The following is a 14,944-nucleotide window of genomic DNA, read 5'->3' as shown; positions in this document are numbered from 1 at the left end:
TCTCATCACTTCCATTGCTTCCTTTCTAATACCAACCATATCATCTCTCTCCTGCACAACTGCCATATCCTTTCTAGTTTGCTTTGTACCCTGCCCCCATTGCTACTAAACCTATTCTCTAATAGCAGCTCTGATCGTTTTAAAATAGTCAAATCAGGCTATTTTTGTTTCCTCTCAAAAACCTCCTGACATCCCATCCCACTCAGAATAAAATCCCATATCCTTACTGTATTATGCAAGGCCTCAAGTTATTTCTGAAAATTACCTCCCACTCACTCATTCCACTGACTTGCTATTTCTCCAATAAGCCAAATATGGCCCTACTTCAGATCATCTGTACTTTGACCGTTCTCTCTTCCTGGAATGCTCTCTTACTGGATTTCTCCAGATATCAATGTAACTCACTCCCTCACTCATCTGGGTTTCTGCTTAAACATTTTCACTCCACAGAAACTTTCCTTACCACATTCTGTCTCCTACCCTGCCTTATTTTTCTTCATAGCAGTCACTTCTATTCTTGTTTCTTTATTTTCTCCTCTACTAGATTTTGATCTTTAGATTCTAGAACAGTACCTCCTTCCCAATAAATACTAAAGGAATTAGTAATTAAATGTATAAAAGCAATGGTAACAGTGAGCCTTTCTGTCTTATTCTTGACATTAAAGTGAATTTTAATATTTTAACACTACATATAGTTGCTATAGGTATTAAGAGATATTAATCAAGTTAAAAAAGTTATCTGTAGTCTGTTATGAGTTTGTAATCATGCACAGACGTTGAATTTTAACCGCGTTATTGACACATTTATATGGTGTTCCTAATTCTTTCTGTGATAAGGTTAAAAATATAGAATTTCCTGGAAAATTACTTACACATAATATATAACATACACATTTTAAAAACACAATGCTAGGTTTCATTTGCCAACACATTATTTAGGACTTTGTCTTTCGTGAAAGTGAGACTGGGCCACCGTTTTTTCCCTTTATTCATTAACTTTATGGGGTCATGGTATTAAAGCTATACTCATCTCATAAAATAAAGCAGGGAAACTCTTCTTAATTCTTTCAGTTCATATAAGATAAGATTTATCTCTTTTTGAAGGTTTCACAGAATACTAGGAAATACTATGACCTGACTCCAAGGCAGATGCTTAACAGACTGAGCCATCCAGGTGCCCCTCTACTTAAATTTTCTACTAACATTTGTAGATTTTTTAAATTTTCTCCTTGTAACTCTGTCACACACACTCCGCCCTGCCAACATACATCTCCAAATATTTTAGAAAAGTCTTATCTTTTTTTTTTTTGAAAAGGTGATCAATTCTTTTTTTTTTTTTTTAAGATTTTATTTATTTATTCGACAGAGATAGAGACAGCCAGCGAGAGAGGGAACACAAGCAGGGGGAGTGGGAGAGGAAGAAGCAGACTCATAGTGGAAGAGCCTGATGTGGGACTCGATCCCATAACGCCAGGATCACGCCCTGAGCCGAAGGCAGACGCCCAACCGCTGTGCCACCCAGGCGCCCCAGAAAAGTCTTATCTTCTTGAATTGTTCTTTTTTCATTATAATGATCATCTTTAACCCTAAAACTATTTTTAGCTTTAGTGTGCATATTTTCCCTAATACCAGTATTTTTAAATTTGCTATCTTTGATTATTTGCCTAGTATATCTTTTCCATGCTTTACTTTCTCCCATTCTATTTTGACGTGTTTTAGGTATGGCTCTTAAAAATATCATTTCATAATCCAATTAAAAATGCACAGAAGACATGAATAGATATTTTTCCAAAAAGGACATCCAGATGGCCAATAGGCACATGAAAAAATGCTCAACATCACTGATCATTAGGGAAATGCAAATCAAAACTACAATGAGCTAATACCTCACATCTGTCAGAATAGCTAAAATCAACAACACAGGAAATAACAGGTATTGGCGAGGATGTGGAGAAAGGGGAACCCTCTTGTACTGCTGGTGGGAATGCAAACTGGTGGGGCCACTCTGAAAAACAGTATAAAGGTTCCTCAAAAGTTAAAAATAGAACTACCTACAATCCAGCAATTGCACTACTAGGTATTTACCCAAAGAATACAAAAATATTAATTCAAAGGGATACACGCACCATGATGTTTATAGCAGCATTATCTACAATAGCCAAATTATCGAAACAGCCCAAGTGTCCATAGATTGATGAATGGATAAAGAAGATGTGGTAGACACACACACACACACACAACCAGGATATTACTCAGCCATAAAAAAGAATAAAATCTTGCCATTTGCAATGACATGGATGGAGCTAGAAAGTATTATGCTAAGCGAAATAAGTCAATCAGAGAAACACAAATACAAATATGATTTCACTCATATGTGGAATTTAAGAAACAAAACAAATGAGCAAAGGGGAAAAAAAAAGAGATGGAAACTAAGAAACAGACTCAACTATAGAGAACTGATGGTTACTAGAAGGGAGGCAGGTGGGGGATTAAATAGGTGATGGGGATTTAGAAGTACACTTGTGATGAGTGCCAGCTGATGCACAGAAGTGTTGAATCACTACATTGTACACCTGAACCGAATATTACACTGTATGTTAACTAACTGGAATTTAACTAAAAACTTTTTAAAAAAATGGAAAAAAATATAAACCAGAAAAAAGAGCATTTCAATTTTAATAAATAAAATAAAATCTGATCATCTATGTTATTTAAAAGGTAAATTCTGTCCATTGATATTTATGGTTAACTACTGATATATTTGGTTTTAATTCTACCATCTTATTTTGTGCTTTCTATTTATTGTGTGTTTTATTATTTTTCTTGCTTTATATTGACCTTTTCTTTTTACTCCTCAATTAATTTAAAAATCTATTTGTAACCCTTTAGAGTTCCCTTAAATTTTCCTTTAGTATTTTTTGGAAGATTTTCAACAACATAAGACCTAGCTTATGTATACTAACAAAACTTTCTTCTGAAGACTTAACTACATATAATTTTATATCATTTATTTTTAATTCATATATGACATAGTTAGGACCTTTATGTCTACCTAAATCTTATTTGGGTGGGAAAGGGGACTACAAGAGATTTAAGTGGTCACAAATTTACGTGTAGAATGAAAACTTTCAGCTTCCTGATTTGAATTGCAATGCTCTGTTAGTAGATTCTGATGCTTCCATGTTAATGTGTTATTTATTACATATTCTTTTTATTAAGAGATTTCAAAATATTTCTTACAAAGAACTCAAACATCAAATCTTTTAATGCACATAAATAGAACCAAAAGAATGCAAAAAAATATACCAACATTTCCAATGTTTGGTATGGATCACTGCAACATTTAAAACTGGGATGGAAGCTTCTGGGTGGTTTGGCATCTGGCATCTACACCCGGGTCTTCAGAAATCCCACTGAGAATATTAGTTGATATGGTGGTGGTCCTAATAGACTTTTTAATGTACAACCTACTATTAAGCTAAATGCTGACGTTGGAAGAACCTGACATCCCTTTAGCAGCTGCTCTTACAGGTATTCTGAGAGGTTACAGAAAACCAGCACCTCTATGAAGATCTGATTAAACACTGAGAGTGGAGGTAGTTATCAAAGGTAATGTAATAATTTGGGGATATCCTAAACAGGAACAGACTAAGCAACAGAGAGACTCCTCGATGCTTCTACTAATCACAAGTCCCAAGGTATCTAGTTGAAATTTAGGAAATATCTCTATCATTAAGGAAGATGAATTGTTTTATTGGGAATAACACCATAAAGAAAAACTTTATGGTGTCATCTGGCCCTCTGCAGTGGGTGGAGGAAAGGGTTGCTAAAATTTAAGTACTATATTAGCTAAATCTTCTCTACTGATTTCAAATGAGCATTACTTTTCATTGACAAATAAAGACAGAGGTACATCCCTATCACTCAAAAAGCTTTAGTAAAGGATATGTAACAAAAATTGAAATACCTTTAGAAATATTTCATATGATCCTACCTCGAAATAATAATTGATAAAGCTATTAATTAACACAGACATTCAAGAAACCGCTTCAAATCAAAAATTCATATAACTGACAAGCCAGCCTCAAGCCCTTCCTTTTGTTCTATATCTTAGGGACATATAAGATATCTGAAATGATAGCTAGTCAGGAAGTTATGGTTACTAACAGGGGACTTAATTCTAAACTGCCTTAAAAGTTAAAACTGCTGGGACGCCCACATGGCTCAGTCGGTTAAGCATCCCCTCTTGATTTAAGCTCACGTCATGATCTCAGGGTCATGAGACTGAGCCCTGTGTGGCTCCACACCGTGGAGCCTGCTTAAGATTCTCTCTTTCCCTCTTCCCCGCAACTAGCACAGGCCGTCTCTCTCAAAAAGGAAAAAAAAATTTAAAACTGCTATGGAAAGTAATTGTCTCCTGCTAACACGGTACTTTTTAATGACTAATGTTCTTAATTACTTGGTATTAAAATGCTCATCTCCACCATGAGTTTCTAAACTCTCTAATTTCCACCAGTCATATTTACATTAAGATTATTAAATCTAACATTTTAGGGTAAGTTATGAAAAAATGTTATTAAAATTGTTATTAAAAATGTAACATTGTTTTCTTTTTTTGCAATGAATAAAATTACACAAAATAACATATAAGCTACATCTGGAAATCCCACATAATATTTATAAATCATTTGTATCCAAATAAAGTTGGAATTTAAACCTTTATCTTGATGATTGTTAGCTGTCCCTAGGTACTGTAAGTCAGAATCCACACTGCCGGTTTTCCCACGTATCTGTGAAAATCCAAGTTGTCCACATTTCCCAGAAACATTTGTCTGAAGAGTCCCAGTACTGCCTTTGGAGGGAAGGAAGTGAAAAACATAAAAGTAAATATTAACTTTATTTCATGAATACATATAATTTCAGAAATATTGATTTCATTTATGTAAGAATAACTACAGGAGTAACTGTACAGTGAACTAGGCAGGCAAGAAAGGCATAGTTTTTGCTACCGGCATACCTAAGTATCAGGAGGTATAGAACAGAAAAGACACTGGAAAAGTACAAAGAAAGGTATATTGAAAAATATACAAAAAGAGTTTCTTTCTACATGTTCCCTCACCGTAGAACACTTCTCCGGACTTGGCGGTCCTTCTTTCCCCCACCCAGGTTTTTATTTAAATTCCAGTTAATTAACATACAGTGTAATATTAGTTTCAGAAGTAGAATTTAGTGATTCATCACTTACATACAATACCCAGTGCTCATCTCAACAAGTACCCTCCTTAATACCCATCACCCATTTAACCCATCCCCCCGCAACCTCCCTCCAGCAACCCAGTTTGTTCTCCATAGTTAAGAGTCTGTTTTATGGTTTGCTTCTCTTTTTTCTCCTCCTATGTTCACCTGTTTTGTTTCTGAAATTCCACATATGAGTGAAATCATATGGTATTTATCTTTCTCTGATTTATTTCGCTTAGCATAATACTCTCGAGCTCCATCCACATCATTGCAAATGGCAAGATTTCATTCTTTTTTATGGCCGAGTAATATTCACTCTGTGTGTGTGTGTGTGTGTGTGTGTGTGTGTGTGTGTATTTATCAATATAAATATATATTATTTATCATATAAAATAATATTTATCAATCACATCTCTTTTTAAAAAAAGATTCTATTTATTTGAGAGCACGAGCAGGGGGAAGGGGCAGAGGGTGAACAGATTCCCTGCTCAGCAGGGAGCCCAAAGCACAGCTCGATCCCAGGATGCTGGGATCATGACTGAGCTGAAGGGAGACACTTAACCAACTGAGCCCTCCAGACACCTATACCACATTTTCTTTATCCATGCATCAGTCAATGTCCCTTCGAATCAGTATTTTTGTACCTTTGGGTAAACACCTAGTAGTGCAATTATTGGATCATAGGATAGTTCTATTTTTAACTTTTTGAGGAATCGCCACAGTGTCCTCCAGAGTGGCTGTACCAGTTTGCATTCTCACCAACAACGTAAGAGAGTTTCCCTTTCTCCTCATCCTCACCAAGATCTGTTGTTCCCTGGGCTGGTTTTCCTTCTTCCTGGTATTTGTAGTACATACTATGCAAAAAAGTTGTACTGCAGAACTCTTCTACTTTGTTTCCTAACATGTAACACAGCATTCATATGGTTTCCAAGCTTATCTGGGCATATTTCCAAGAACACTTTCCCTTTCCCTTGGCTGGTTAAGGTTATTCCTTACCAGGGGTCCCTTATAGTTCTGAAATTTTATGATTTTTAAAATTCTCTCCATATGATTTTAAGCTCCTTTATCCTTCATGTACTGGACATCTTCAAAATTAATTTTCACTTCCATGCTTTGGTTATACTTTCTCCCTATCTATATATAACAGTCCCCCTCTTGCCTCACTGCCAATCAATCACAAACCTCTCCCTTTTTTAAGGTCTAACTCAAGTCCAACTTTTCCTGGAGTTTTCCCAACCCACTTCAATACCTATCATCTTTTCCTTTCTAAAATCCCTACAATACTTATAATTCATATCATCCAAACTAGCATCAGGTTATATGACGTCTTACTTTTCAGTTATTTTAAATCTGTACAACTAGGTAAGAGCTCTCAACAGTACAGAAAGCATGAGCCTTATAAAAATCCAAACTAATGGTATGAGCATAACTGGATATATTCTTGCAATTCTTTTTCTCTATTAAACATTAAACTATACAATCTTTGTAACAGTCATTTTATATGAAAATATTATGGAATTTTACTGCATAAAGGTCTATAAATTCTCCTCTGGTAACAATGTTCTCTAAATTTTGTGCCTGAACTCATAGTCAACACATTTCAATAACTGATATCATTTGGATATTAAATAAACGTTAACAACTATAACAAACTCAGTCTTTACCTTATAAACAATTTTTCCTTCCCAACTGGCTTTGCTTTGTCAACACATTACCCTTTCTGTAATTACCTGTGTGCTAAATATTGAAATCTTCCTCTATTCCTTTCTTCATCTTCTATATCCAGTTGTCATATTTTCCTGATTATTACTTTCTATTTGATTTGTAAACAATCTTATTACCCTAGCTTCTTTTTTCCTTAATGAAAACAATCTCCATTAGTCCCCTATAGCTTACAACCATGAGTTCAAATTTTTGAGCCTAGCACAAATTTATTCTCGACCATCTAAAATGAATCTTGTCTTCACACAGCTCCTAAATATCTCAAGCCCGTTCCTAATGTAAGCCTTTGCTCTCCTCATAATTCTCTAACTGCTTGTATCATATACATCCCCAAAAGATGCAGTATAATTATTATCTCCTCTTCAGTGCCCTTTCTAACTGATATGGCCCATGACAATGATCATGTCCTCTAAACTACCATAATACTTACTTTCTGTAACACTTACTTAGGCAAACATCTTTCCAGTTGCTCTGGTCAAAACCTAGAGCACTCTTCACTTCTCTCTCTGTCACATTCCACACCCAATCCATTGGCAAATCATATCAACTCTACCTTTGACATATGGTCAATATCTAATCACTTTCACTACATTCACTGCTACCCTGGTTAACCCTCCATCAACTCTACCCTGTTTTTACCCTTGCCCTCCTTAAGTCTACTTTATTTATTTTTTAAACATTTATTTATTTGAGAGAGATGAGGGGGTGGGAGGGGTAGAGAGAGAGGGAGAGGATCTCAAGCAGACTCGCTGCTGAGTGTGGAGCCAGACCTGGGGCTGGATCTCAACACAGTGAGATCATAACCTGAGTCAAAATCAAGAGTTGGATGCTTGACTTACTGAGCCACCCAGGCACCCCTCCTTTGGTCTATTTTAAATGTAACATCCAAAACATAAGGCAACTGATGTTACTTCTTTTCTTAAAATGTTCCTCACTCAGAGTAAAAGCCAGAGTTCATTCAATAGTCCACTAGACCTTATAAGTAAGAATGCTTATTACCTCTTTAATTTCATTTTCTACTTCTCTTCCCCTTACTGATTTCATTCCGGACTAACTAGCCCCTTTGATCTTTCTCAAACACGTCCTGTACTCTGCACTATTCCCTCTTTCTGGAATTATCTGTTCTTCTCTCTTGATATTTGTGTGGTTTGCTTCAAATATTCTCTTTCTGAATGTGGCCTTCTTTCATCACATTATTTAAAATAGCCCTTCCTCCATATTCCTCTCCTCTGTTTTATTTTTCTCCAAAGCATTTATCACCATCTAACCTACTATGCTTTGCATTTATTTAATGTCTGCTTTGCCCCAATTAGAATGCAAGATCTATTAGGGAGAAAGTTTTCCCTCCTTTGTTGATTGCCATATCCTAGTACCCAGTAAAGTATCTGACACATCGGAAACACTCAATAAATATGGATTGTCGATTAAGTAAATACTGCCTTATATTACTATTTAAAGGGTTTCTTTTTTTTTTCTAAGGTTTTGTTTTTTTGGGTTTTTTTGACAAAGAGAGAGAGAGAGAGAGCACACACAAGCAGAGTGAACAGCAGGGGAAGAGAGAGAAGCAGGCATCCTGCTGAGCAGGGAGCCTGATGTGGGGCTCGATCCCAGGACCTGGGATCATGACCCGAGCCAAAGGCAGACGCTAAGCAGACTGAGCCACCCAGGCGCCCTACTTAAAGGGTTTCAGTGAGAAACCCTTCCAGGGTTTTAGGAGACAATTATGTCAAAGTATCCATTCTTATCAGATCTTTTCTTTTTCTTTTTTTTTTTTTTTTTTTTTGAGAGAGAGAGTGAGCATGCACAAAAAGTGTGTGGGAGGAGGGGAGAGGGAGAGAGAGAATCCCAAGCAGGTTCCACACCCAGTGCACAGCCAGACACAGGCCTTGATCTTATGACCCTGAAATCACAACCTGAGCCGAAATCAGGAGTTGAACACTCAATGAACTAAGCCACCCAGGCGCCCGATTCTTATCAGATCTTTAACAAATATTTATTGAATCTGAATTGTCTACTAGATTATATGTTCTCTGCACTCTTAAATGAATTATTAAGTTTAGAGAAACCTTTAACTTAGTTTCAACACGTCCATTACCTGCCCCTTTTACTTACCAGCAGCACATACAGGAAGAAAATCTGGATTATAATCCCGACTATTCTGAAATAAGTTTCTTGACACTCTTTTTCTGCTAAAACATAAATCATCATTTACTGGCATTCCTTGAGAGGGCTTTAATTTTGGAGATGATATGAAATCATATGCTGAAAACTGTAAGAAGAGAATAAAAAATGGGCAAATTTGTGTTACATCTACTCGGTAATAAATATGACAGAATTTAGACCCAATTATGAAATTCAGATTAAAAAACCTTTAATTTATCAAATATACAATGATACAAATAAACATCCACATATCATATGGTACATTAACAGTATTTTTCATTCCATGATAGAAATGCCAAATTTTTGCCGCTTTTTTTTTTAAAGATTTTATTTATTTATTTGACAGAGACAGCTAGTGAGAGGGGGAACACAAGCAGGGGGAGTGGGAGAGGAAGAAGCAGGCTCCCAGCAGAGGAGCCTGATGTGGGGCTTGATCCCAGAACGCCGGGATCACGCCCTGAGCAGAAGGCAGAGAATTTTTGCCGCTTTCTTATTATTTTACCCCAAACCTTTTCTGTACCTTACCTTCCTAAAGTACAAATCTGGCAGCTAGGAAGGAAAGAATATAAATGACAGAGTAAGAAGACAACTTGAATAGAGCAAAGAACATTTCTGATTCAGCAGTGTAGACTGTCATACTATGCCATCCTTGAGTTATTACACAGTAAATGCCAACTGAAGGTCATTGAACCAGTAAGCACCCCACTCTACTAGTCTTACTGTGGCAAATTTACTACCCATATTCTGTAGCCCAAATAAATTGTATACGTGGTAACTTATGTCACAGTTCTTTTAGGAGATTTTCTTACGATAGATTTTTAGCTAAAACCAAGTGCCTGATACTTTATATATGTCTAGTACTTTATAGTATCCTTTTTTTTTTTCACATGCCCCTTTTGAGCCTTAAAGTACAAAAGTGCCAGGATAGAATTCTGAAGTTAAAAAACAATCACAAGTAAAGAACTAAATGAGAGCATGATTCAAGTGTTCAAATTCTTCACCAATGATGACCTCAATTGTTCTGGATCATTTCACATTCAATATGGCTATAGCATATTTAAAAAATTAAGCGAACAGCGGTACCTGGCTGGCTTAGTCAGAAGAGCATGTGACTCTTGATCTTGGGGTTGTGAGTTTGAGCCCCACGTTGGGTATAGAAATTATTTAATTATTTAAAAATAAATAAACTTAAAAACTAAAAAAAAAGTTGAGTGAACAAAAATTATACTTACTGTATAAATTATACTTACTATATTTTTATTTTTATTTGGAGCTTACAGACACAATCAAATCTAGACATGTGGTGAACTATCAGTTTTCTCAGTATGCTTCTTTGCAAAGTTTGCCAAGTATTGAATAACGATGAACAATAAAATTAAAGATATGTCTATCTGAAAACTTCTTAGCTACTTGACTATTACAAGGTAAGACTATGAACTTCCAAATTCTCAGATAACTTGCTATTCCTCAACAAATTTTGTGAAAAACCAGTTAACATCTTCAAAAATTAACCCAGAAAATACCAAAGAAAAATAAATTATGCCTCAAATGAAAAAGACCTGACTTTACTTTCTCAAAGTATATTATAATTTATATGACTGATTATACAGTGGTTTATATTAAATGGGATAAAAATGAAACCAATTATGTCAACCTTTGATTAGATACATTAAAAGACATACTAACCCAGTTAAAATAGTGAGTAATCCAGAAATAATCCTACAGTAGGGAATACATGTTTTTTCTTTAGGTGGGCTCCATTCGCCTGGGGTGGGGAGGAGCCCAACACAGGGCCTGAACTCATGACTCTGAGATCAAGATTCAGACACTTAACCACCCAGGCATCCCTGGAATACATTTTTTTTTTTTTTAAGATTTTATTTATTTGTCAGAGACAGAGAGAGAGAGAGAAAGTACAAGCAAGGGGAGCCGCAGGCAGAGGGAGAAGCAGGCACCCTGCTGAGCAAGAAGCCTGAAGTGGGACTCAATCTCAAGACCCCGGGATCATGACCTGAGCTGAAGGCAGACACGTAACTGATTGAGCCACCCAGGTGTCCCTGGAATACATTTGATATTAGATTTACTCTGTCATTTAATTTCTGCTTAGAGAACAGAACATTAGTGTGTATGCCAGATATATACAACAACCAGTGGTGATGGTGGGGATGGGAATACGGGGGGCAGTGGCAGTAATGGAGAATATGTGTGATTGGGGAATTTTCAATTTTCAATGATGTAGATATCAGTCAGGAATTAATAAATTTTGCTATAGAAAAATCTGAAGTATTTGGGGCACCTGGGTGGCTCTGTTGGATAAGCGCTCAACTCTTGATTTTGGCTCAGGTCATGATCTCAGAGCTGTGAAATCGAGCCTTGCGCTGGGCTCCATGCTGGGCATGGAGCCTCTGAAGATTCTCTCTCTCCCTCTGCTCCTACTTGCTCACTTGCTCATGCACCCTCTCTCTCTAAAATAAAAAAAAAATTTTTTTAAGTTTATTCTGATTTCTCCTTCTGAAACATCTTTGTGTTTTTCAAATCACTTTTTATGCACACTTGAAGAAAACACGGTTGTGTTACTAGATATGAAGTTTTATATCTCACTTTTGCACTTAACATTATCATAAAAGTATTTCCCATGTTGTTAAAACTGCTTATAAGTACTATAAACTTTAATTACAAAAGTAGTAAACTGCTTATTGTAACAATTGCAAAAAATATATATAAGTAAATAAGATATAAAATTCTTCTTTGGTACCTCTTTCATTAGAATTCTGTTGATGAACTCTGTTAATAGGTCTTTTTCTATATATAAACATACTTCCAAAAGCTATTTTTTAAAAAAGATTTATCCATTCATTTTATTTTTTATTTTATTTTATTTTTTTAAAGATTTTATTTATTTATTTGACAGAGAGAGAGACAGCCAGCAAGAGAGAGAACACAAGCAGGGGGAATGGGAGAGGAAGAAGCAGGCTCCCAGTAGAGCAGGGAGCCGGATGCAGGGCTCAATCCCAGAACACCGGGATCACACCCTGAGCCGAAGGCAGACACTTAACAACTGAGCCACCCAGGAGCCCCCCCCCATTCATTTTAGAGAGAGAGTGCATGCACATGTGAGCGGGGTTAGGGGGGTGTGCGTGCAGAGGAAGAGGAAGAGAATCTCCAGCACACTCCCTGCTCAGTGTGAAGTCAGGCCAGGGTCTCGATCTCACAACCCTGAGATCATGACCTGAGCCAAAATCAGGAGTCCAGGTTTAATCAAGGGAGTCATCCAGCACCCCTCAATAACCTATTCTTAAGAAACAAAACTAGATCACATGATACTCTGGCACACAGTGAGTGCTCATCATATTGTAGACATCCTTCCATGTTAATCCATACATATCTGCTTATTCTTTCTAATGGTTTCCCAGTATTTCACATTATTTTTGAACTTATAGTTCACTACTGATGGACATTTTCTTTGTCACAACTTTTCACTATTATACTCTTGTAGTGGACATTGTTATGCACATATCCTTGTGCAATTTTAAAGGCTGCATAACATTCCATTGACTAGACATGCTGTTCTATTATGGAACATTTGGTTGCTTCCAAAAAAATTTTTTTAATGATAAGGAAGAAATTCCAATGAGGGAAATGGTGCACATATGGCTTAAGGTAGCAGTACTGACTGAAGGGGACTGGCGGACCTAAGAAATGTTATCACATGTTATATAGCTAAAATATCTTTTTAAAACAACCAAAATGGTTTCTTTGATATCCTTAGGCTTCCTACACAAAGGCAGAATACCTAAACCAAACTTTTTGTAGCTGTCAGATAACCAGTTTACCCACAAAATATGCAAACAAGACTATTTCTGGTTTTTCCTTTATTTAGCCAAATTGCTCACTCTGTTGTGTAAGAACACAAACTGCATCGCAAAATAACAAACTAAGTATTTCTTACTCCTTGTTTAATGTTTATTTCTGGAAATTTCACTAATATGCTGCCTTCCTGAGTCCAAAATAAGAATCAAACACACGGCCTGAAAGCATACCTTTTCTGAGACTTGGGCCCTTGAGTCCTCAGTTAACCCTTCCTCATATAACGAACTGAGCAATATGGCTCTTGCACAGTGAATCTGATTCTTGGTAAAGCCTCTTTCTGGTTCTGACTTTAATTGAACACATGGACAATAGTGTCCACACAGATGGCAGCAGTGGTAGAGATGGGTTTTGATTCTACTATGTGATTTCTGCTGGATGATAGTATCCTGGGTAGGAGGCAGCTAATAGGGAATCTGCAATCTCGTTTGGGTGTGTTCTGTTTATGTTCATGTATTTTGGAGGCCGCAATCAAGATACTGCCTAGGCCAATGGAAGGCTTGACTGAGAGTGGAAGATCACTGAACTTCACTCAGTGGCTACTGGCAGGAGGCCTCAGCTCCTTGCCATCTGGGTCTCTGCAGAGGGCTGCTCATGATCTGGCAGCTGGCTTCCTCCAGAGCAAGCGATCTAAGAAAGACAGCAATCAAGATGGAAGTTGCAGTGCCTTTTTATGACCTAGTTTCTGAAGTCACACACCATTATTTCTACTTTGTTTATTAGAATTGAGTCATTAAGTCCAGACAAATAGAAGGGAATTGGATTGCAACTCTTCAGGGAAAGAATCTCAATGAATTTGTGGTAGATACATTTAAAACCAACATATTCAACAATGATGAATCTAATGTGATTAAGTGTTTTTGTTTCTTTAGCTGGTCAACATCAACAGACTGGCACCTGCTTCTATCTTAAATTTTGCTGCTTTATCATAATTAAATCCTCTAAGTTATTCAGAAGGTAAAATTTTTCCATTTTATGAATATAAAATATTTTTGAGCAAACAGATTGGTATATCACATCTATCTATAGATTGTATTAAACAGAATAAAATCAATTGAAACAACGTTTTGTTTCAACTGACATACTAAAATCTTTTAAGAGGGTAAGTGCTTCTATCACATTAAACTAAATAAAACCCAAGACTTCTAAGATTTCTTTACTTCTTATGATTTGAATGTACTGTTTATTTAAGGAAAACTGGTCTTGCCAAAAGCTGTACATTCAAGGGAAAACACAGACTAGGTGTGAGTTTAATTAATGACCTTGGTTAACCAAGAAAAAAAATGTTCTTAAACTTTAAAGTTTTAATATCTGGTATATCATTGTATCGGAAAAGTTCACATAAAATCCTCTTAAACATAGCATTTCGGACAAATAAAACTCATTTAAAAACAGCTATTTGTCTTTGCCCAGATTTTATCACCATATAAAATTATGTTAGTATGATACAATTGTTTGTGCAAACGTGAACTTATCTTCTCAGGAAAAGTCTAACTAACTCTAATTTCTTAAATTTCCTCCACTGGCTTCACAGGTTGGATACGCTAGTATCACTCCTTTTCAAAATAAAAATTGTAAAATCATGAGTTCAATTAAATTTTATAATAGATAACTTTATTAAAAGGGATCAATTCCTATAATGCCACAAATCCTATAAGGATTAATATATTAGCTTGTGTTATAATTTTTAAACCCCTAGTTAACTTTAAGATTTTAGACTAAAATAAAATTGAATTAATGAAAAATCTTTAGATTCTGAACTTAAAAGTAAGATAAAAACGCAAATCAGTGATCACCAAATATATTTGTAATTTACCCTTGTCTCATACATTATTGAATAACCATCGATTAAACAGATTAAAGGATATATAAATGCCTTTGGATGATGTTAAATACATGTTTATTACTGCCACTTAAATCACTATAAAAGGATATGAAATATGTACTCATAGAA

At 35.9% G+C, this 14,944-nt stretch overlaps 1 protein-coding gene across 6 annotated transcripts in view; it reads right to left on the bottom strand.

Moving 5' to 3' along the window:
• Positions 1 to 14,944, bottom strand: part of TOGARAM1 (TOG array regulator of axonemal microtubules 1) — a 69,544-nt gene that overhangs the window by 46,151 nt on the left and 8,449 nt on the right. For all 6 annotated transcript variants that reach the window (XM_026513653.4, XM_026513655.4, XM_026513654.4 and 3 more), the window contains exons 2-3: positions 9,073 to 9,229; positions 4,718 to 4,852 (exon numbers count right to left, since the gene is read on the bottom strand). In XM_026513653.4, coding sequence (XP_026369438.1) covers positions 4,718 to 4,852; positions 9,073 to 9,229 — 292 coding nt within the window. The remainder of the gene's footprint in view (positions 1 to 4,717; positions 4,853 to 9,072; positions 9,230 to 14,944) is intronic.

The sequence above is a fragment of the Ursus arctos genome, unplaced genomic scaffold, assembly GCF_023065955.2.
Source record: "Ursus arctos isolate Adak ecotype North America unplaced genomic scaffold, UrsArc2.0 scaffold_37, whole genome shotgun sequence".
Lineage (NCBI taxonomy): Eukaryota > Metazoa > Chordata > Mammalia > Carnivora > Ursidae > Ursus > Ursus arctos.
Note: the sequence above shows the minus strand (reverse complement) of the source record. Positions and strands in the feature narration are given on the sequence as shown.